Source organism: Rhineura floridana, chromosome 8 (assembly GCF_030035675.1).
Source record: "Rhineura floridana isolate rRhiFlo1 chromosome 8, rRhiFlo1.hap2, whole genome shotgun sequence".
NCBI classification, from domain to species: Eukaryota; Metazoa; Chordata; class Lepidosauria; order Squamata; family Rhineuridae; genus Rhineura; species Rhineura floridana.
This window is the reverse complement of record NC_084487.1, coordinates 41379764-41403688: the sequence shown is the minus strand read 5'-3', so window position 1 is coordinate 41403688 and position 23925 is coordinate 41379764. Positions and strand designations below refer to the sequence as shown.

General features: G+C 42.5%; 1 protein-coding gene across 4 annotated transcripts in view; it reads left to right on the top strand.

The window, feature by feature from the left end:
- Window positions 1-23925, top strand: part of MYH9 (myosin heavy chain 9) — an 88036-nt gene that overhangs the window by 34816 nt on the left and 29295 nt on the right. For all 4 annotated transcript variants that reach the window (XM_061639018.1, XM_061639017.1, XM_061639016.1 and 1 more), the window contains exons 4-13: window positions 6301-6328; window positions 6774-6867; window positions 13127-13219; window positions 13841-13904; window positions 16791-16889; window positions 17693-17836; window positions 18966-19061; window positions 20782-20900; window positions 21808-21960; window positions 23346-23519. In XM_061639018.1, coding sequence (XP_061495002.1) covers window positions 6301-6328; window positions 6774-6867; window positions 13127-13219; window positions 13841-13904; window positions 16791-16889; window positions 17693-17836; window positions 18966-19061; window positions 20782-20900; window positions 21808-21960; window positions 23346-23519 — 1064 coding nt within the window. The remainder of the gene's footprint in view (window positions 1-6300; window positions 6329-6773; window positions 6868-13126; window positions 13220-13840; window positions 13905-16790; window positions 16890-17692; window positions 17837-18965; window positions 19062-20781; window positions 20901-21807; window positions 21961-23345; window positions 23520-23925) is intronic.

Genomic DNA, 23925 nt, shown 5'->3' with positions numbered 1-23925 from the left:
TGCACTTTTAAATATATTCTTGCATGACGATTTCTGTGCTCAAGTGAGTAGGCTATTCTTGCAGAGCTGCTACTTTTGAAATATCAACAAATGTGTATAGGGATAGCAAGCAGAATTTTCGTGTTCAGATGGAGGTCTGCTGTGATGTAACTTTCATTTCCAGTCAATCTTCTGGTCTCTGGAAAACAGCATTCTTCCTTTGCTTGGAGTTCTGCTTAATCCGTGGGGGATGCTTGATGCAGCAGCCAGTGGTATGGGAGGAATCTGTATTGAGCACAGAAGATGAAAGGCCACAGTGCTGTGCAAGAACCAGAGGCATTCAGGATTAGCTGTTTGTGCCCTAGACTCCATTCAAAGTCTAACAGGCAGGAAATCTTTCATGGTTTTGAGCACTACTTTAAAAAACATGGCAGGCTGATATCTCTGACCCACTCTCAGCATGGGGTGCAGTTATTTCCCCAAGCATTTGCCTGTTAATTGGTTCAATTCCTGCATTTGGTGTAGGGCATCGTAATTGGCAGTCTGCATAGTAGGAGCAGGGACTGCTTGGTTTAAACTAATACCAAAGTTGCTAAACCTTTTTGTAATGCAGCCAGGCTGATGTGTTACTGCCTCTTTCTGAAACTGGCATCTATTTTGGCAGCCTGTGTAGTTCTATGATGAAAAATCTCACTTGCCTCAGGCCAAGTCAGCTGGCAGGGGGAGGGGCATAAAAATCTGATGCAGCATGGCTGCATTCTTTGGCTGGCTGCTTCTGAACCCTGGCTTTGCTGGGACCTTGGGCATTAATGTAGGGTACAATATGTGGAGCAGTAATATATATATATCAAGGCTTACTCCCATGAGTTTGCACATGTACGTACAAGAGAGAATGAGGAAACTGTCAGTCAGTATATTTTATGAGGCTGAACTGCTGCTCCAATATGTGAATAAACAATAGAGCCAGAGTACCTTTATGGGAGGATTGAAAAACCCAGTAAACTACTCCAAACTGTAATATGGGCTACAGTCTTCCTTGAATTTTGCAAGCCCAACTGTCACGAGACTTTTGCTCGATTCTCCTTGTTGTATTGTGCAGTTGGGATAATGTGGTATGAATATGCATGGGGGATTCTGCTATTTTGGGGAATCAAGGAGACTGCTTGGTGATCTTCAGGTCTTATTAATAGTCCTGTGATTTTGAGACCTAAAACTGAAGATTCTTACGCCCACCCACCCCGGCCATCCATAGATCTGTTAAATGTGAAACACAGAATGTTTACATGTTTCAGAAGTTGAGGCCAGGAATGTACTATTTGTTAGTCAAGTCTAGTCTGGCTTGCTTAGAGTAGCATTCCATATCCCTTTTGAATCAAGCTTGTTTATGCTAAATCTTTTGTTCTGGACTCACAAAGGGAATTTTTTAAAAAATGGATCTCCATTTCATAACAGGCCATGACTTTCATATAACCTCACCAGTGTTTCTCCTAATTATGCTTAAGGAAGGGAAATGATGCTCTCACCTTGCCTTTAAGACTGAGCAAGGCAATTTCCCACCAATGATGACCAGAACAAATAGGCTACATGTTTGAAATTGCTCATTCTTCACAATTTCCCCCTTTAAACATTGTTTTTTTGTAACGTGATCTCTTTACTAGTCTCATTCTAATTAAATATGATTCCTATATAACTAGAATAAACAAGTCTGATTATATTTTATCAATACCGATAGGATAGGAAAATATCTTTAAAATGAGTATCACTAAGGCTGACTAGAGGACCGTCTTTATTCTTGGTGTAACTGATTGCTTGTTTTGCAAAACTCCTGTTTAAACTGTGGGGAGTTTGCAAAATGCATGTCAGTAGCACTCTCCTGATTCATACTGCATGTGTCCAGATGTCAGGTCAGGTGACAAAAAAGGCAGTTGCAGTGAACACCAACTTTGGTTGGTGCTGATCCAGACTAAACTAGTACAGAGAAGCCCTTCTTATCGGAGTGGAACTCTCCTAACATTCTTAGTTGTCATTGTGTCTCATGATTAACAGCTGTGTTCTCAAACCAAATTAAACCCACAGAATATAAAAGAGCAAGTTTGCTATGATATGCACAGGAAGGAATGAAATAAGTGGTTTCTAAGCTACTTTTTTTGTATGTGAAACTGCTTCTCAGTGTAAATTCATTTAGTGGGAAATGGAGGGAGTTTCTCTCTTGAAATTTGGGTATGGTCATGTTCTGATTGTCTCCAGTTAGCATAGTGGGAGGTGTGAAGAAGAAATTTCATCTGTTAATGGTGGGGTTCATCTGACAAGAACAGATGCAAGCTTACATCTTCTACCCGAGGAGTATGTGCACTCAGAATATTGCCTCTTGAAATAATATGCAACGAGTTGAGTGAGATATGAAAAGCAAAAGAACCTGTGTAGTTTGATTAAGAATGAAGACAGATCTGGGTAACTACTGGACTTAGTTTCCCGAATGGAGGTCAGCCATTGCTGTTTTGTCCCAGAATCCTAGATGTAGCCTGAGACCTGCAACATCTAGCAGAGATGAATCCAATAAAGACTGAGTCTAGATGCAGACCATATGGCTAGAGCATCAAGCCAATTTCCCCCTTCTCTCCCTGTCCATGGCTTCTTGACATAAATTCAAAAGTTTGCTCACTGCTTTGTGGCATACTTGATCCTAAAAAATTACTGCCAACTGTGGATTTCAGTTGAACTAAGGTTTCTGCAAACTTATTTGGGACTGTAAACTGCTCTCAAACTCCTGTTAGTCCTAACAGAGTCCTAACAAACAGTGGGTTAGTCCTAACAGTCAGCGAAGTCAGAATTAGAGTAGTATCAAAGCATTCTTACTGACCAACTTCTTAACTTCATGATGCTCTATTCCCTGCTATATCATCCAGGTTGAAGACATGTTGAGGATAAAATGTCTGCCAAGGTTCTTTCCACCACTACCACCCTACTTCCAAAATTGTTCAAAGGAGTTAGGATGTACAGGCAAAGTATCCCCTTAGGCTTTCTCCAGTGTTAAGATGGAATATGTGTTACACTGTAAGCCTATGGGAAGAAAGCTGATGAGATGTATGACAGTGTGTGTTGCCTTCCCTTCATCCTTTAATTTTAACTTGTTTTGCTAGTGCCTTTAATGCAGTTGCAGTCTTAGCTGTGATACCTAAATATTTCCTATGATAAAACGTAGAAATGAGGGAAGCAATATTTTCCTGTGGTTTGGAGGCAGGCTTTACTTATCTAGCCCTAGTCGAACTGCCTCTGTTAATGAATCGGCTATAAGCAGGGATCAAACCTCTTGCCTTTTTAGCTCAGCTTCCTTTGGGTTGGAGAGATGATGTCACCATGGTGTGAATGCTATGTTCTCCTTTTATGGAGCTAAACAGACTCAACTCCCGAGTTGCTCATGCAGAGGAAGTGGGTGATAAAGGCCTATTAGGATGTTCTGTAACTGAGTTGTGAAGCACTAAGCTGCATGTTAACATTTTCTCTTCCTTTTCCCCAACCTCCTCCTCAGAGTTTAAAATAAAGTCCTCTTGGGCCATAGTACCAGACAAATGTTGGGAGATAGAACACCTCAATAGCATATGTCTGAGAAGCCTGTAATAATAACTGTTACTGTTTTGGCACTTGTGCTGCAGAACTCTGCTGTATTTATATATTCAGCTTTTGGGATTTCACAGGTAAAACTGGTTAAGCTTGCTTGATGAAGCAGTCCGCATCAAATGCTCCGAAGCCATGCATCTCATAAAATGGATTATATTGCAATAAACATATTAGTCCACAAGGCTGTGTGTTGCTGTAACAAACTGATATGGCCATCTCCCTGGACTTTGCATCTTTAAAATCTGTATCATTTCTTGAATTTCTGCATGTCGGAGACCAGCCTTGATAATAAATATTGAACAGAGTTGGTACAGCATCTAGTTAGTGCTCTGAAATGCAGACTCAGTGCTATAATGGGTTGCTTCTTTAAAAAAAAATACAGTCAAGAGATGTCTATCTGGGCCTGTAAAGCAGATGTAGATTCCTTTCAATTACATATCTTTAATTCTCTTATAAATTAGCAGTTGGTTGCATTTATTTCCCTTCTTCCTCCCTCCCTCCAGCAAAACAAATATAGGCTATCTGAGCACTTACACATTCCCCAGATGTAGAGTTGAGGGAGGAGCCCTACTGGGCAGTCAGACTTTTGAAATGGGTGCCTCTGATATTTTTATTTATCTTATTTAACAAAACTTACAGATTGGTTAATAATTATCAGAAACGTTCATTCATTAGCAGAATGGAGCCCAGATTATAATAAAAGGTAAAGGTGTCCCTGCACTTATAGTGCGAGTCGTTTCCGACTCTCAGGGTGACGTCTTGCGACGTTTACTAGGAGACCATTTGTATGGGGTGGGTTTGCCAGTTCCTTCCCCAGCCTTTCTTTACCCCCCCCCCCGTGTATGCCGGGTACTCATTTTACTGACCACGGATGGATGGAAGGCTGAGTGGACCTCGACCCCTTTTACAATATTCTAGAACATCTTGTAGCTGCTGTCTCAAACTGTCATGTGGGCATGTGTGTGTGTTGGCTTACTGGGGGAGGGAAGGCAGTTCTAATAGTTGAGCAACAGGAAGTAGGATACCATACAGCAGTTGTCAGTATGCAGAAGAATTCCAGCTATTCTAGTGAGGACTGCACTATGGGCTGGGAAAGTTCTCTCTCCCCTCCCCACCAATTCTAAAAGGGCCTATTTCCTTTTATGGTTGTGTCTGCATGCTTGCCATGTGACTTGCCTACACTTGCAGGTACATTCTTTCAAGCTTGAGGAGGAGGTGACTTGCAAGCCTGCAGTTGATGATGGAAGGGAGGGGGAATGAGATGCTTACCGCCCATGGAAGTATGCAGTTGGGGGTTTCTCTGTAGGGAGTAAAAACACTGCTTTTCCCCCAGGGAATCTCAGGCTAATTAGTCATTTGCTGAGTAATAGCTTTTCCTGCATGCTGAAATGAACATTTCTTCTGCCCTGTAAAGGGCAGCTCCTCTTGTAGGTGAAGGACTGCTTGCTAGGGCTCTGGGTATATGGGGTACTGCAGGCATTCCCCAGTTGGACTTCTTGCCTCAGATGCCATTATGCAAAGGAACTGTTTTGCCCATAATCACACATCAATATGTTCTGTAGCTTTACTTTTCCTATAGTAGTGACACATGAATTCGCTGTTTGAATAGAGGAACTGTAGTTTGTAAACACCTGTCGTAATTATTCAGAGAAACAATTGCCTTCCTGGAATTGCCTGCATGATATAGAACCACCCAGTTGTCTGTGCTGCTGAATACATCTCCTGGGGCTATGTGCAAATGAATCATTAGTTACTCCCCTGATCTTCCCTCTAAATGCCCAGTCATGCAGAACCCTTCCGGTGTGTGTCTGTGTGATCCAGCGACTGATGAGAAACCTTTAACTGGTATGCTCTTATGAAATGGTAGAGGGTCCAAAAACTTAGACCCGTCACACATATGGCAAGACACATGAATGCTGTTGGAGTTTTAACTGGTTAGTAATTACTCTGGGTGACGGTCAACTAAGTCGTACTTGGAATAGACACATTGAAATCAATGTTACTGAAATCCATGGATTTCAGTGGTTCTGCTCTGAGTATGACTTAGTTGGATATCACTCCCTGTATGTAGTTTAACAGCTTATACAAATGCACTGTACCCGAATAGCTGAATTACTGCCCTTTAATCCAAGCTCTTCACTTCTTTCATCCCTGTAGCAGTAATTAAAAAAACAAGCAGTAAAATTTGGTGGCTCTGTATTGGCCAAGAACTTTGGCTTGCACACTTGGTTTAGTTACATCTCCTCCTAATCTTACCTGACACAAGAAGGAATTTAGTTATAAGGGGAGAAGTGAGAGTGTAAAAAAAGTATACTGTTCTGCAAAGAATTCTTTGGAAAGCTTTTCTGCACACACTCTGCCAAAACCAGGAATTACACCGATAACATGTTGAATGTGAAAATGGGCAGGGTTTCTCAGATTTGCTTCTCAAAAGTCCCAGTGATTTTATTTGGAATTTATTCAGGTAAAATGGTCACTGAGGCTATTCTTTAAGACTCTGCTGCTCCATTGCCTTTTGTTGAATCTTCATCTGGGTGGGGAAGGGGAGAGGGAACATGACAAGTGAGGTACAGACTGTGTTGTCTTGTTTGAACTTTCTCAGGAGGCCTGAGACCATGCACCTCTGCTTAAAAGGCAGTGGGAGGAAGAAAGGTGACTTTGGCCTGAATCTAACCTTTTTGTTTGTTTGCCTCTTAATTTCAGATAGAGAGGATCAGGCCATTCTCTGCACGTAAGTATTTGTATAATTTGCCCACTGCTGATACTGTTCTTGGCAGTTAAAGCAGGGTGTTTTTTTTTAAATGCAGCTGACCCACAGGAGTGTGTTTACTGTGAAACTTTAACCTCTCTAGGTCTAACTAGTACTTCGAAAGATATGCATGCGCAGAGTTTTTCATATGTTTACATAGTCTTACTGGAGAAAGAGGAGGACCGATAAAGACCAGGAGAGGATGCTACAGGCCCCCTAGTGGGAGCATTTCTTAAAGTGAAAATGCTTGGAGAACTAAACAAAAAAGCAACCAAGTATTGTGTTTGGTCTTGTTCACCATATTCAGGCTAGCAAGACCCTTTGGGTAACACTTGGGATTGACTAGATGCATGAAACAGTATTACAAAGTTTTTAGAGAGAGGCATACGTATGCAAATGTATCCTGAGTATGCTTTGTCTTTTTCAGAGGTGAATCAGGAGCTGGTAAGACAGAAAACACCAAGAAGGTTATTCAGTATCTGGCTCATGTTGCTTCATCACATAAGTCCAGAAAGGATCAAGTAAGTTTCTGTTTTCTAGTCAGGGCTTTGCTTTGCTAGTCCTACTGCAAACACAAACTGACTTCATGTGAGATAATTTAGCACTAATTGGGGTTTCGCCAGTAATGTGAATGGTCACCAATTCATGTGAGACAACATGATGTGATGCTCCTGACTTCAGTGAAGTAGCAGTAGATGTTGAATTCTGTCTAAATGACTGCTATCTGTGAAAGGGTTGGACAGGGCAGTCCCCTTCAAGCAGTGAGATACTACCTGCCTCATCACTGTAGTGTCAGTTTGAAACTACTCGGCCATCCCTTTCTTCGAGTTGTGGTTTTTTTGTCTTTCATTTGCAGTGAAGAGACTTCTCAATCACTATAGTCTTCTCCTTTAGTATTATGGCTGGTAACCAAAAACACTGACAATGTGTGCCTTTTGTGCTAAGAAAGGTGTCTGTGAAATATTGTCTCACTTATTTTTCCTCCCTTCTCTTGATGGATTATGTCCGAACTCATCAGTTGGGACTTCATAGGTGAGCTGCACGTTTACTGCACGATCTGCACCAGGAATGTGTGTGTTGCTCCATTGTGTGACGTATAGCAGCTTTTCACTCCCACCAATGTCACCCTTTGCCACTAGAACTATTTTGTAAACTAGTTCACAGTTTGATTCACACAGGCTTATTCCCCCCAATGCCCTGAACAGAAGGCTATCGTTTATCTCGTAGCACAATCTCACTTATAGTCAAAGCTTATTAGTACTTCTCCATTTAGATCTGGCTTGATATAATGTCCTATGTGCACCGTGAGGTGTTCTGTACACAGATACACTCTTTGGAATAGTATAGAATATCTGCTATCCACAGTGTTCTGGCTAGACAGAGCAGGCTGACTTTCTCCAGTCTTCTCAACTCATCCAGCATACTAGCTGTGGGTGCAGGATGCTGGGAAAGGTCAGGAAGAAACTGCCCCTGCACGGAGTGGATGTTCCAGCCCAGAGCTCTTTGCCAGAATTAAACACATGGGGAAATGCTAGTTATCTTGTAAACATTATAATGAAACCCAGATGCCAAGTGTATTTCCTATTGCTACATAAAACCTTGGTTTTGATACTTTAATATACTGGCATGTTGTGTGTCTATAGGATTAGTTCTCAACATATCTCTGCATGGTGTGTGTGCGTGTGCGCACATTCTAATGAGTAGCTTTTGGAAGCAAACCAAGATAATAGCCTTCTGTACGCCAAACCTTTGAGAGGTAACAGGGTTTTTTCTATAGACAGCTAGTGGATATACTTACAATATGCACATTTATTTCTGTGTTAGGATTTAGAGGCCTGCGTGAATACCTGTTCTTTTCTCCTAATGCTGTCAAAACTTAAGATATAAGGCAGTGACCCGTAACTGCTCCAGGTAACAACCTTGAATAATAATAATAATAATAAAATTTTATTTGTGAGTCGCCTATCTGGCCGAATTAACGGCCACTCTAGGCGACTTACATGCACAATAAAATCCAGTATAAAACCAATACAAACATACTAATATTAAAAAAAAAAAACCCTAAACACCTCTTTCAGGTAATTAAAAACTAACATACCCCAGATTTCCCATAGGCCTGCCTGAATAGCCAGGTCTTTAAGGCTCGGCGAAAGCCTATCAAGGAGGGGGCATGGCGAAGATCGAAAGGAAGGGAGTTCCAGAGGGTGGGGGCCACAATCGAAAATGCCCTCTCTCTGGTTCGCACCAGCCTAGCTGTTTCAACTGGCGGAATCGAGAAAAGGTCTTGTGTGGCTGATCTTGTTAGGCGGCCTAATTGGTGATGCTGGAGGCGCTCCTTCAGATAAACTGGGCCGAAACCATATAGGGCTTTGAAGGTCAGTACCAGCGCCTTGAATTGGGCCCAGTAAACAACTGGTAACCAGTGTAGATCTACTAACACTGCCGTGATGTGATCACGGCGACGGCAGTTACTAATTAAACGTGCCGCTGCATTTTGTATCAGCTGTAGTTTCCGGATCGTTTTCAAGGGCAGCCCCACGTAGAGCGCATTACAGTAGTCTAAGCGAGAGGAGACAAGGGCATGTACTACTTGTGGGAGCAGATGAACAGGAAGGTAGGGTTGCAGCTTCCGTATCAGATGAAGTTGATACCAAGCTGCCTGACCCACTGCCAAAACCTGAGCCTCCATGGACAGTTGGGAGTCGAGAATGACCCCGAGGCTACGGACCTGGTCTTTCAGGGGCAATTTTACTCTATTAATCACCAGGTCTATATCTCCCAACTTACTCTTGTCTCCCACGAGCAACACCTCGGTCTTGTCAGGGTTAAGCTTCAGCCTATTCCTTCCCATCCATTCACTAACGGATTCCAGGCACTTGGACATGGTATCCACAGCCAACCTTGGTGAGGACTTAAACGAGAGATAGAGCTGAGTGTCATCCACATATTGGTGACACTGCAGCCCAAATCTCCTGATGATGGCCCCCAGCGGCTTTACATAGATGTTGAATAGCATGGAGGAGAGGATAGAACCCTGTGGCACTCCACAATTGAGAGGCCTTTCCCTAGCTTCAAATTTAGAAGACAGGTTCTTTTTAGGATTGGGATTAGTCATGAAGTGTTGCTTTTAGAAGCCCAAAGCTGACACAGAATGTTTTTTTGAAATGTCATTTAGGGTGGATGTTTAAATCTAACTTTCTCAGAACCACCTTTCCTCCCATGTTTCTGAGTAGGAATTAACAGCTCTAAGTATTTTATTTAGGAGAGTTTTTATTTTTACTTTAGACGTACCTAAAATTAATATTTTGTGGTAAATTCCTTGCTCAGGAGACGGACCTTTTAGACCAGGAAAGTTGTGTTAAAGGGATATGACTTACATCCCAACTCTGTGTATGAATAGTACTAGATTTTTTTATATTGCTGAGTTTCAAAACACTTACTTAGGCAAACTGTTCACTTTGCAATTGCAATTGTTAAAGCAAGACTATCCACAGCATTTGGTATTTGTTAAGTTTGTCAGTACTGGCAACTGCCTTGCTGGAGGAGAACACTGGCATTATCTGCTATTTCAGCAGATGGCCTGGTTAGTTCAAAGATTGGACAATTAGCTTAAACTCTCTTGTCATTCTGAACTCCTTCTGTGCTCCACTTCAGCTGGTTTGAGTCATGAGTAGAGGGGAGGAAATCTTTTAAACTCCTTTTCGGACCAGACATCAAATCCCAAGAGGGATACTGTTCCTGGATTTTTTTCTGGAGGAGGTCTTTGGAGCTGCTGTGTGGGGAAAATCATGAAGAAGTTACTTTCTATGAATTCTTCTGAAATTATGAAAGGCTAAGAGGCCTGCACACCCCCACACTGTGGCCTAATCAAATAAAATCTGGGGGGGTAGTGACATGCATGATTAAATTGGCTACTTGACAACATATTCCTATGCAAAAAATAAAAATGAAGAAGAAAAAAGATTCAGGTTGCAGCTAAAGGAGGATAAATATTGAAAACCCACACTGAGGAATTCTTAGGACATTATTTCACTCCTGGGATTGTCTCCAGTAACAGGCCTTGGGCTCATGTTCCCCTCACTGTCGGGAGAAACGCAGATCAACTTCATAGAAGGCCTCATGGTGCTTTGAACATCAGATGTCCCTGGCCCTGTGATGTTCTGTGAAGACACCTTAAGCCATGCTTCCAGTCTCTTCTTGGTTGGTGGGAACTAATATCTGAACAAACCCTAGCCCATGCAGCTTAGGGGATAGTTCAGAAAAAGGACGTTGTACATGGCATGATGTTGCTTGATCACAACAGATGATCACTTCTTCCAATAACAAACATCGGTGTGAGTACTAATAGAGCCAAAATGGGGTCACTGAGAAAAAAGAAGGTGGTGTTGCATTGAGGGAATTCTGAGGTTTGCGGAAGTACGACAGCAAACTCAAGAGAACAATTCCTCAAACATCCCAATGAGGATTGAGCATGCTCAGTAGCAACAGGATGTTGGAAAAGCAAAACAGAAAAGGGGGGGATAGAATGAGAAGATGTGGTTGGTTGGAGGCCTGAACAGGAGCACTCTTATTGGGGGATGAGAATGCACTGCAGCATGTGGTGCAGGCTCCACTTCTTTCAGATAAATTAGGAGAGCTCAGAGCTTCCAGATACAACTGTCAACTAGGCAGCCGATCCCTTGTCTAAATTCCTCACTGGCTAGATTCATAGCTCTGTGCTTCTTGGGGGCTCATAAGCAGCCCACACCCTCTCTCCCGCAGTTTCCTTCTGTGGCTTGGCCCCAAGCCATTAATGCCCCTCTTTAAGTCTGTTCAGTCTTTTTCTAGTGAAAAAGGTACACTGAATTAATTGTGATTGCACCAGTGCCCTTTATAGCAGCATTTTTAGTCGAAGCCTGGACTCTGGAGTTGAAATATTTAAGCTGCTGCTGTTTCCTCTAAACATAGCTTTTCTTCAGATCTTGACCCTGCATTGAAGTTGTAATGTTTCAGCTTGTGACATCACTCATTTCCATAGCAACAGATTGCAGTCACAAACAAAGGATTAGGACTCCACTGCAGGATCAAACAGTAGAATGGGGGTGGGGAGGGGAGCAGAGGCCTTTCTAGCCCACATCCGTGTGCAACGACAGAGGAAATTCTGTGTTGCCGACAAAATAAACTTGGAGCTCATCTGAGACTTTGCTTCCTTCAGCACAGCTGATGGGGTGGTCTGTGATGGATAGCAGCTGTCTTAACCTGTATCCGTTCCCATGGCTCAACAGCCCTCTGACACCATGAATAAACATTATTGCGGCTGTTGTCCTCTGGGCGGCTTGGTACCAGCAGAGTTGAGTGCTGCATTCCAGACTTAGAACTATCACCTGAACAGTGGAATATAGTGGTAGTAATATCTGGCAGTGTCATAACATGTCACTCCTGTTTCAGAGTGGTAGAGGGTGGAAAGTTAGATGGGTGATGGTCTCATTTGCTTACTGAAAGACCTATAACATCAGAGAGAGTAGGGGGGGGAGAGAGAGGGAGAGATTCTGACCTTGAAAAGGAACTCTTCATAATGCATTTTGAGTACCTTCTAGAACAAATTGAGGGTTGAGCCAAAATTAAGGACAACTCTTTGCCTTCTATAAACAAGTGCGCCATTTCAGTGATCTTCCAAGAATCACATAAACAAGGGTGAAATGTTTGCTTCCCTTAAAAGGGTAATTCCTGTTTTGTGTAGCACGAATTTCCACCTGCCCCTCTGCCCAGAGTGTTCTTTCACTGAAATATTACACACGCACATGGGAAGCATGGCTGTGTCCAATGCAACAAAAAGGTGACATTTCAAATAATGCACCCCATGAAAATTCAGCACAGCTCTAGTGTACCTGGGGCTTTGTTTTCCTATTGACATTCCTTGATGTCGTAGGGATTGCTCTTCTGTGTTTACATTTGTTGCTACAGGGGTTATTTGGTGATTTCTGAGGAATTGCTGTAGAATAGCAGTAAAAAGCATATAAGACAGGTCTCAGATCCTGACCGTTGGCCCAAGGAATGGCCTTAGGAAAGCTCCTTTCTCCTAGTTCCCCATATGCTGTATGAAGCCAATATAGGCCTTAAGAGGCTCTTCTACATATTAAGAGAGAATGTATGTGAAGCTGGATCACTTACATGAAATACTGTACAAAGCAATAATTGAACAAAGGCTCCTTGCTCAGCACTGCCTTCAATTGTGAGCAAAATTGTCAAGTTTTCACAGCAACTGTTGTAGCACCAACACAGGTTGGTGCTATACAGAACTGAAGTGACTAAGGCTGCAATCCAATGTATGCTTACCTGGGAGTCAGTCCCATTGAAACCCAATGTAACTTACTTCTGGTAGACATGGATTGCAGCTTTAGTCTCTCTATAGAGGTCTGTGGTCCAGTAGAAAGCACATTTAAAAACATGGAAAGCTGCAATAGGAGTAGAAGATGATGCAGTGTTATATTAACACAGCAAAAACAGTAGAACAGTGCTCTAGCAGCTTTGTATTCATATAAACCTTGAAGGCAGCAATTGTGCAGCAAGTTCAGTTTTGTTTCTCACAGCTTAGTGAATGGAGGGAATGTTTTTTGATGTAATTGACACTGTCTTAGCAGAGGAAGAATTATAGTTCTTAAAGCTTACACCTCCAGATGATCTATGCAATGGTACTTACGGAAATGAAAATTTAGAGCTTGGAGTTGGCTAAATTTCTGCCTGTTACCTTCTAAAGAATGGGCTGAAAGTAATTTTCATGTCTGCATTGCTTGACTCTAGGGAGAGCTTGAGAGGCAGCTACTTCAAGCCAATCCCATCTTAGAGGCCTTTGGAAATGCCAAAACAGTTAAGAATGACAACTCTTCAAGATTTGTGAGTATCTGCCTCCTCAGTTGAATTATGCCTTCCAAGTTGAGTAAACAAGGGCTGTAATGTAATGTGGTTTTAGTTTGGTCTTAGATGCAGTTCGGAATGCAAACTTTACCTTGTCAGCATTTGAAGGCTTCGTGCTGGTACAAGTAGATTATTCGCAGACTCATGTGAATACCACAGGCATGGGCCAGTCTAAACCATGACTGCCTGTGATATAGTTAACAATATACCTAGCTATTTACTGGGAAAAATGCTTCTTCTAGAATGCTTAAAAGCATTTCTTTTTAAAGGCAACTGAAGATATAAATGTATGTAATGGTGTAGTATTTGTTACTCACATACTGCGTATCATGTAGCAGCTGGAAATTAAGAGAAGAAAACAAAGTGACCTCTTTGAAATTATACTTTTCCTGTCTTGATCATGTGGCATTCAAGGCAGCTGATGACCCACTCAAAATGGTATAAAATGTCCCAGGTCCTGGTTCTCTACTGAGATCCATCTAACTTCTGCTGTTCTATGGAATGAGCCTGGGCTTTATATAGACATTTGGAAGAGTAGATACGTATCTTGCATTTATAATGCGGGCAGTAAGCTAACACTTCTGGGGTTTTTTGTTTCAGGGAAAATTCATTAGAATCAACTTTGATGTAAATGGCTACATTGTAGGAGCCAATATTGAGACCTGTATCCTTCCCACTGATTAGGGGAATCAAAACAACTAAAGGGGAAAAAAGGAGAACACTTGGTCATCTTGGTTTTAAAAAAAGTGTGGGTGGATAGTGTTTTGAAATTCTACATTGAATAATAATAATAATAATAAAATTTTATTTCTGAGTTGCCTATCTGGCCAAATTAACGGCCACTCTAAGCGACGTACATTAATACAATAAAATACAATATAAAATAGATAAAACCATCATCATCTAACCCACTCTTCCAGTTAATAACACGTTAACAACTAACCCATCCCAGAAATCCCATAGGCCTGCCTGAACAGCCAGGTCTTCAAGGCCCGGCGGAAACCAATTAAGGAGGGGGCATGACGAAGATCCAATGGGAGGGAGTTCCAGAGGGTGGAGGCCACAACTGAAAATGCCCTCTCTCTGGTCCGTACCAACCTTGCTGTTTTAGTTGGTGGAACTGAGAGAAGGTCTTGTGTGGCTGATCTTGTCAGGCGGCATAATTGGTGATGCTGGAGGCGCTCCTTCAGATAAACTGGGCCGAAACCGTATAGGGCTTTAAAGGTCAAGACCAACACCTTGAATTGGGCCCGGTAAACAATTGGCAACCAGTGTAGATCTACTGACACCGGAGTGATGTGATCACGACGACAGCTGTTCTTAATCAGCCGTGCCGCCGCATTTTGTACCAATTGTAATTTCCGGACCGTTTTCAAGGGTAGCCCCACGTAGAGCACATTACAGTAGTCTAAGCGAGAGGAGACCAGGGCATGTATCACCCGTGGGAGCAGATGAACAGGAAGGTAGGGTTGCAGCCTTCGTATCAGATGTAGTTGGTACCAAGCCGCCCAGCTCACTGCCAAAATCTGAGCCTCCATGGACAGCTGGGAGTCTAAAATGACCCCAAGGCTGCAGACCTGGTCTTACACCATCAAACACCAGGTCTATATCTCCTAATCTTCTCTTGTCTCCCACGAGCAACACCTCGGTCTTATCGGGGTTCAGCTTCAGCCTATTCCTTCCCATCCATCCACTTACGGATTCCAGGCACTTGGACATGGTATCCACAGCCAACTCTGGTGAGGACTTAAACGAGAGATAGAGCTGAGTGTCATCCGCATATTGGTGGCACCGCAGCCCAAATCTCCTGATGATGGTCCCCAGCAGCTTTACATAGATGTTGAATAGCATGGGGGAGAGGATAGAACCCTGTGGCACTCCACAAGTGAGAGGCCAAGGGTCTGAAAACTCATCCCCCAATGCCACCCGCTGATGCCTGTCTGAGAGATAGGAACGGAGCCACCGTAAAACAGTGCCCCCTATGCCTAATCCCTCCAGGCGATCTAAAAGGATACCGTGGTCGACGGTATCAAAAGCCGCTGAAAGGTCCAGGAGGACGAGGAGGGTATATTCTCCCCTATCCAACGCCCTCCTCATATCATCCACCAGGGCAACCAAGGCTGTTTCAGTTCCATGTCCAGTCCTGAAGCCCGATTGGAATGGATCTAAATAATCTGCTTCATCCAAGTGTGTCTGTAACTGTTTGGCCACCACTCGCTCAATCACCTTGCCCAAGAATGATAAATTAGAGACTGGGCGGAAGTTGTTCAACTCTTGGGGGTCCAAGGAGGGCTTTTTCAAGATGGGTTTTATTACTGCCTCCTTGAGGGCTAGTGGCATTGCACCCTCCTCTAAGGATGCATTTACCACTGCCTTGATCCCTTCGCTCAGTCTTTCTTTGCAGCTCATAATGAGCCACGAGGAGCAAGGGTCTACCAAGCAGGTGGTTGGCTTCACAGTAGAGAGCACCTTGTCCACATCCTCAGAAGGAAGAGGCTGAAACCGATCCCACTTGATCGGAATGTAACTGGTCAACTCTGGCTCACTTCCTGTGTCCACGACGTACGGAATCATGCTCTTCAGACGTTTGATTTTATCAGCAAAGTGTATAGCAAACATGTCACAGGAGGCTTTAGAGTGCTCCATGGGTTCCTGAGCAACTGGACCGACCAGGCTTCGGACCACTTGGAACAACCTCCTGGGGCAACACTCTGCGGATGCAATAGAGGCAGCAAAGAATTCCCTCTTTGTTGCCCTTGTTGCCACTTGGTAGGCAGCTATTGCTGCTCTAACCAGTGTCCGATCGTTTTCAGAGCACGATTTCCACCATCGGAGCTCTAGCCGTCTCACCTCCTGTCTCAGACCCGCAACCGTGGTGTATACCAGGGTGCTATCTGAGCTCTATTCAGGGGGAGAGGGCATTTCGGAGCCACCCGGTCTACCGCCCTAGTGATCTCCCTATTCCACTCCATCACCAAGAAGAGTTTGGCAACCTTAGATTGAAGTGTGCATGAGTAGTAATCATTTATCTGCATGCACTGTCGGTTCAGTTGCTGAGAGCCATGCTATGGCAGAATGCCCAAATTTGGCAGAGCAATATCTGAGCTGCCTCTTAAACTTACTTCCTTGCATCTCCCCAGAACATTTATTCTTCTACACTGCCCAAACCATACACATTTAAAATGCATGCAAACTGGGTTGCTTTGTTTTTGAATCGTTTGAGCGTCTCTTTTTTAATACTAGTATGATGACAGAAGGCAAAGATGATATGAGCAGGAGCTGATCATGCAAAGTATAGAATCTTAGGCTGCAGTCCAATAAATGTCTACTCAGAAGTAAGCTCCATTGGGTTCAATGACACTTACTCCCAGGTAAATGTGTATTGGATTGCAGCCTTAGTTCCTGAACATGGGAGCTTTATGCGAAAACAACTCACCTACTGGTATTTCAGTTCAGGTCTGCAACAGATGCCAAACTTCTTGAGATTCTGTATGCATAGAATTTATATAGAGATGGGCAGCACTGCTTTCCCCCCCTTAACTTACAAAAGATCTGTTGGAGAAATCAAGAGCAATACGTCAGGCCAAAGAAGAGCGGACATTTCACATCTTCTATTACTTGCTGACTGGGGCAGGGGAGCACCTGAAGAGTGAGTACTTGGTGCCTAAATTACAGGATTGCTCCTGTTTTGTATTAAACCCTGATATTCTCTTTACAAATGCTTGGCACAGGCATCCTAGATTATCATCCTTTTTGTCTTCCCCCCCCCTTTCCTCTTGTATATTTTGTACTCCCTGAAATATCTCCTGGCCTAGCTTTGGTGGTCTCAACAAATGACAATATTTTCTTTACCTGAATGGCTGTCCTGTGTTAAATTGTGATGTCAGAAATGTGAGGAATGTTAACACCACTCTTAGAATACTGCAAAAGAATATATTGAACATGCAAGCAAATAATTCCCCTTCACTTACAATTCACAGGTGAGAATATAGGTAATAGAGTGACTATTTTTGAAAGTAAGTTGGCTCTACTGCTGTCTGCAAATTGTGGACCAAATGGATTATTGAAGCTAAACACCATTTAATTAAAGTTAATCCAGCAGACCATTTCAGGGAGGCATAGCTGTTATCCATGTGCTACTGTTGGCAGAGGAGTATTCAAATCTGTAGATAAGGAAACAAAACAAAACTGATTTAGTACTAGTTCAGATGGAGACTAGTCTCCTATAGAATACTTTAGTTTAACATTGGAGATTTAGCTGCCGCCACAATGCACAAATATGTAGCCGAGGGTTTACTATAGAAAGCTTAATGCAGACATCCTTTATTATGAGTAGTAGTATATCTAAGCTGTCATGTTTGTCATGGAGCATCAAAATGTGGCCTTTGCTGCTTACCCTGAGTGTTTGTCCTAAACAAGTTCTGTTGTAACGTTTAAACTTTGTCTCTTTAGATGATTTGTTGTTGGAGCCCTACAACAAATATCGTTTCCTTTCCAATGGACATGTTACAATCCCGGGTCAGCAGGACAAGGACATGTTTCAAGAGACGATGGAGGCAATGAAGATCATGGGCATTCCAGATGATGAACAGATGGGTATGGAACTACTAAAAAGAGATCCAGATGTGCAAAAGGGTTGTTGCGGAGATTGCCAAAGAATAAATCCCCAAGCATCTGGAAGTTTTGATCTGCTAAATTAGTGATCAGCATATGCCTTTCTGGGAGTGTCAGGCTATGTATGATATGGATTATTTAATAATGGCTGATCCCTGAATTCAGTTTCGTTTTGGCAAATACTCCTTTCTGCAATAAGCTGTTACAAAGTGACATTCCTATTCACTGTTCTTTTTTCCATAACATACTCTCTCTCTCTCTAAATATATAAATTCCTAGTTCAGGTGGAAGCTAGTCTCTTGTAGAATTTTTTTTAAAAAAAATTATTTGCTATGATCTGTTGCAGTTGACCATTGCCATCTTTATGATGCAGGTAAAGGGCTTGTGTGTCTTCCCTCTTTCCTCATACCACTATATATAAAATGCTGCACATCTCTTAGGTATCATTGCAATAAGTATCTGTGGGTTCCTGTTCTGATACAAATAGACTATGACTTTTTGGCCATTTAATGTAAGGCCTCTTGTTCTTTTTTATCTCTGTGACATACAGATAAGCCAGATTTTTAGGTAGAATCAGGCAGTTAAATGTCCTGGAGAAACTTCTTAATAGGAAGTTGAATAATGTGCTTCTAAGACAGCCTTGTGGTTATTGTTCCCACTAGATGATACTGATGAGCAAATAGTTTGCCAGCCCACACTCCAATCTGCCCTGTTGTGCATGGTGTGTGTGCGTGTATAATATATATATAGTGGAGGGCTGCAATTTCAGGGGGGCAAGCTAGGCTGAAACAGGTGCTCCTACTGCCTTGTGCTGTGGACGAACATATAATGCAAAGGTTTTGGGTTGCTCAATTGAGTGATGAAATGCCCCTCCTTCCCTATTTCAGCTTAGAAGACACAACATCTGGAAGGCAGCTGGTTGGAAAGTCTGATTTTAGGCTGAAGGCTCTAAACCTCCTAAAACATTCTTTTTTACCCCAATGTTTTGTTGCAGAGCCACTTGTTCAAATCTGGCATCAAAAGGCTAATGGAAATAGAAACAATTGTGCACTGTGTTCATCTGTGCCTGGTGCTTCTTGAGTGACATGTACCTTTTTGGTGTTTTCTTTAGGTCTCCTAAAGGTGATCTCAGGTGTTCTTCAGCTTGGCAATATTGTTTTCAAGAAGGAGCGCAATACAGACCAGGCCTCCATGCCAGACAATACAGGTAAAGAAGTACCCCAAGCAATGAGCTGGAAATCAGTGCTGTTTCTTGGAAAATCCCACTCCGTAAAATTTTAGGCTCACATGTGATGGCAGACCAGAGTGGAACTATGCATTCTAATGAACAGCTGCGCACTTTACGGCTTTTTGATGTAACCTGGATGTTCTCAGTCAGTGCTGCTGCCTCCTGGTGGCAGACACATTCTCTCCATGTATATATTGGCTCACCTACTGTCTAGTACAACCACCTGTGAATAGACCCATGTAATGCCTGTTGCTATGACATGATAGAATGCAGGGCAAGTAAAGGGAGGAGGCACAGAATGCAAGGAAAGAATGAGGAGGGATTGGTTGGAGACGGTTGGAAAAAAAGAGACATGAGGAGACATGAAGAGACATGAGGGAGGCTCAGAGAAAGGAGCAAAGTAGACAAGGCATCAAAAAGTAGAGGAAGCCTAAACATAGGCAACAGAACTAGCTTTTTATGTTTGGGACTGACTGCTATCCAAGAAGTTACAGACACTTGACACACTTAGGATTGGGTCATTTGAGGGAGGTTGATCATTATAACTAGATAAGTGTTCTCGATCTATAAGAGTGAATCTCTCTCCATCCATATTTCAGAACAGTATGCGTTGTGCTTTTTTGTGTGTGCCAGGTGAATGAGGAAACAACTACAAACCGGGTTCCAGTTGTAAAATGGCAGCTGGCATGGGTTTAAGACCTGAGTGGGGTTGCTATGAAATCTGGCCTTGCTTCCAATATAGGGCTGAAACAAATCAGATGGAATTAGTTTAAATGTCGCATTTGCATTCTAACGTCTAATGAAACTCCTGATGCGGTGACAGATGCTTGTGTGTTCTGAAGTTGTTGAGACGATGATTTCTGGCATTTGAACATCAAATGTTGGAAATTTCAAGCCAGAGGGGGGGTAGTAAACTCTTGATTCAAAGTTGGCTGCATCTAAAATCGGATTTTATAGTATCTAATGCTTATATGCATTAAATGGTGGCAGGAGGATGTTTGAGGTGCAGTTGTGCCCTTTTATAACTGAATTGGGGCTTTTTCATGCATAAATGCTTATTGAATTGGTAGAGCTGCCAGCAGGTACTCATGTGCATGAAATTGTGAGAAGCTGTAAGCTGTTGGAAGACCTTTAGAAATTAGAGACCTTTCTTAGTGACTGAGACTCTAGGGCTTAAACTGCTTTGTGCCTTGGTACTCAGCCTTGTAACCAAGAGATTTCTTCACTAGTTCAGGTTTGTCAATCAAAAACAGTCTGGGATTGCTGTTCTTTTCTAGAAAGCCTAAACACTATTTTATTTATGATGACATATATTTTGCTGTTTTCTCAAGATGGAAGTCGCAGGTGGTATGCATAGGTTGGTAGCCAGGTATCTTCCATCTAGACAGCAACCAGACCAACTCCTCCTTTGTTTCAGCAAGTTGTTACATACTTTGCCTTCAGATCATGCTCCAGAGTCCCTAACAGTTGAGCGCCGTACATACAACAACCCTCACCTCTCTGTATATCTACCTCTGGCAGATGAAGAAGCAACATTGCCAGCTTTTCCTGTACTTTGCATATGTATGTTTGAAGTCATTAGTTCCATGGCATGACTGTCTCTAAGAAACCGTGTACTAAAAATGTTCCCCTTTTCATAGTAAAATGGAAACAAAACAAGTGCTAAACCTTTCTCCTTGCTCTTCTTTCTCTCCTGTAGCTGCTCAGAAAGTTTCTCACCTTCTGGGCATTAACGTGACAGACTTCACCAGAGGAATTCTCACCCCTCGCATCAAAGTGGGGCGAGACTACGTCCAGAAGGCTCAAACTAAAGAGCAGGTATGTGTTGTAAAGGATTGTGATGAACTGAAGAATAAGCAACTTCTTGGAGAAATAAGGTACATGGATCAGGAAAGGGTCATGTACTAAACCATAGATCACAGACATGGTTCTAAATACTAGCCGATTAAGCATGCATCCAAAAAATGAGCATGAGCTGCTTGATGGGGAGACTAAGACTGCAATCCTAAACACTAGAGTAAGCCCTGTTGAGCGCAGTGGGGCTTACTTTCAACTAAACGTGCATAGGAATGCATTTGGAGTCTTAAAGACTGAATTGCCAACTGGTCCTGACTAGTTTCATTCTGTGAGGTTCCATATGAACAATGCAAAGAGTAGTAGTTAGGAATGGTTTCTTTCTCTCTCTGCCAAAAATGTACAAGCTCTGGTGTTCATGTGTCTTTCCTACCCAACAGCAATTCTGATTCATATTGCTGTCAATATGTAGCGTGTGAACATTTCAAGATGTAAAGCTGAGAATAATAAAGTTCCAAAAGCTTTCCTTATGTGCAGCAGAATGGAGAAAATAAGCTAAGCTTACTTTCAGTATCTGCTTCTCATAAGTTAGATGATTCGAGATGATTATAAATATATAAATAAATAAAAACTGCGATCCCTTTATTGCTGTCCATCAAACCAGAAGAAATTTCTCTCTTGACCTGGCTTGCCTCTCTTCTTGCTACAGACTTGGATATGGTAGTGCCAGTCCAATAACAGTGAATGACCCTTGCATGTTACTTTGTAGAGGAGAATATTTGCAATGGTTTTTAATTTTCTGAAGATTTGAGGGACTAAAATGATCTAGAGTCTCCAAGCTTAAATTTCACAATTGTGACAGAGTGTTTGGGATAGTGTGCTTTGTACTATTTGGTTTGGATTGTATATTTGACATTCACCCCTTTTTCAGGCTGACTTTGCCATTGAGGCTTTGGCTAAAGCCACTTATGAACGCCTGTTTCGTTGGATGGTGTTTCGTGTCAACAGGGCACTGGACAAGACAAAGAGACAAGGAGCATCTTTCATAGGAATCCTTGACATTGCTGGCTTTGAAATCTTTGAGGTAAGTAAAGGGCAGCACTTCTTTAATTCTAACATTTTGGAGCATCAAGGAGACCTTGTCGATGCTTTCCAAAATTCATAAAAACCTGGCTAAGATAACCATGGAAATTCCTCGGAGGAAGGATCAGATAAGGAAGTATGTATAGCTATACATATGAGATCCCAGCTTACAGTGCATGTGGCAGGAGATTGCTAGTTGGGAGCTAAGTGTGTGCCTGATTGGAAGTTAGGAGTGCGTACTTTTGTCCTGCTCCTAAGGAAATAAATAAGAGGTAATATTGCTACTGCCCAGGAAAGGGAAGAAGCAGTTAAAGTTTTTGGAGACTTTTGCATTTCTGGAATTAACTTGGCATAGTGGATGTGACATGTTCAAGCTAAGTGGAGAATGATACTCAAAAGGCCAACATGTGGTCAGGCTAGATGTCCTGGGATGAAATGGAAAAGTTGGCGACTCCAAGGGGGGAGCGAAGGAGGGAGCTAACTGAGGACCTGAATTTGAGGTGTGGTCCTTCCAGTCTCAGTCAGGAACCAGAGGGCCCATTAAAGACTATAAAAGAATACAAAGAAGCCTACCGTCGATGTCTTCGACCACAATGCATCATTGCACACAATTTTTCAGTGACCTCAAAGAGCAAGTAGGAAAAAGACAATTCTTTTGAAGAGAAAACTGGATACATTCTTAAAGTTCAGTGCAAGATAGTCTTCTGAGGAATTATGGCTTGGATGTTAATTAGGCTTCCAAGAATGGAAAGGTTCTTCTGTTCATGGATTAGACCAAGATCCAGCAGTCAATTCCCCAGCAGAAGGGGGAGGAGGCAGTTTCCACTGATCCCAATCCCCCCACTGTCTCGTGATAACTCCCAAGGGTCCCCCAACCAGTTAGACCTAGTCTTTGGGAAAAACAAGAGGATGCTCAGGGTATGGGTACTGGCTAGAATCTCCTTTCCCCCCATCTATTTGTGCGAGCATCACATGAGCAGAATGCCACCCAGGGTACACGTCTGCCAACAAGAGCAAACTTGGGATACTAAGTTTGGTTTTCATACTAGTCTTGGTATACTTAAAAAATCCTAAGTGGCTTTGTGTTTAAAAACTATTTTGGCCCCAAGGATTGAACATTAATGTAATTTTTGCTATCAAATACTCTTTCTGCAAGTGAAGTAATAATAACCTGCATGATTGCAGGTAAGCAGAGAGGAGATGCATGCTGTTCCAAGCTTAGAGTTGATCCACAAATGAGTGTTGCTAAAGTACATAACAAGATGTGTTCTTCATCCTGCAGAAACTGCAGCTGAATGCTGGTTAAGGAATGGGTATAGAAGTAGGTAACACTTTTTGGGGGCATTGGTCACGTGGGCCCATGTTCTTCTCTTTTTCCTGAAACAGTTGAACTCATTTGAACAGCTGTGCATTAACTACACAAATGAGAAACTCCAACAGCTCTTCAACCACACCATGTTCATCCTGGAGCAAGAAGAATACCAGCGTGAGGGTATAGAGTGGAACTTCATTGACTTTGGTCTGGATCTGCAGCCTTGCATTGATCTTATAGAAAAACCGGTGAGTAATTCATGCATCTTGCTCTTGTTCCAAGTAATACAGAACAACGACTGCACTGAGCTTAAGCCCATTTTGCATAAACTTCTTGGTCTGTGTAAAGAAGCCCAATTGGCCTACATGGGTGTGGTCTAAAGCCTTGGTTCCCAAACTGTTAGCAAGACTCCTCTGTAGACACATGTTTCACATTCACACATTCTACAAGTCTTTAGACATTGGCAATAGTGCCTCTTGGCAGATTTACCCAGTAACTTACACTCATACAGATCTTAAACATGGGGATATTTATTGAATATATACACACCGAATCAAAATATACACATTTAACACTTAGATGGGGAATAGCTCAGTACCAATACATATCTATTGACATCAGTGGGGATAGCTCAGTAACAATATGTGTAAGGGA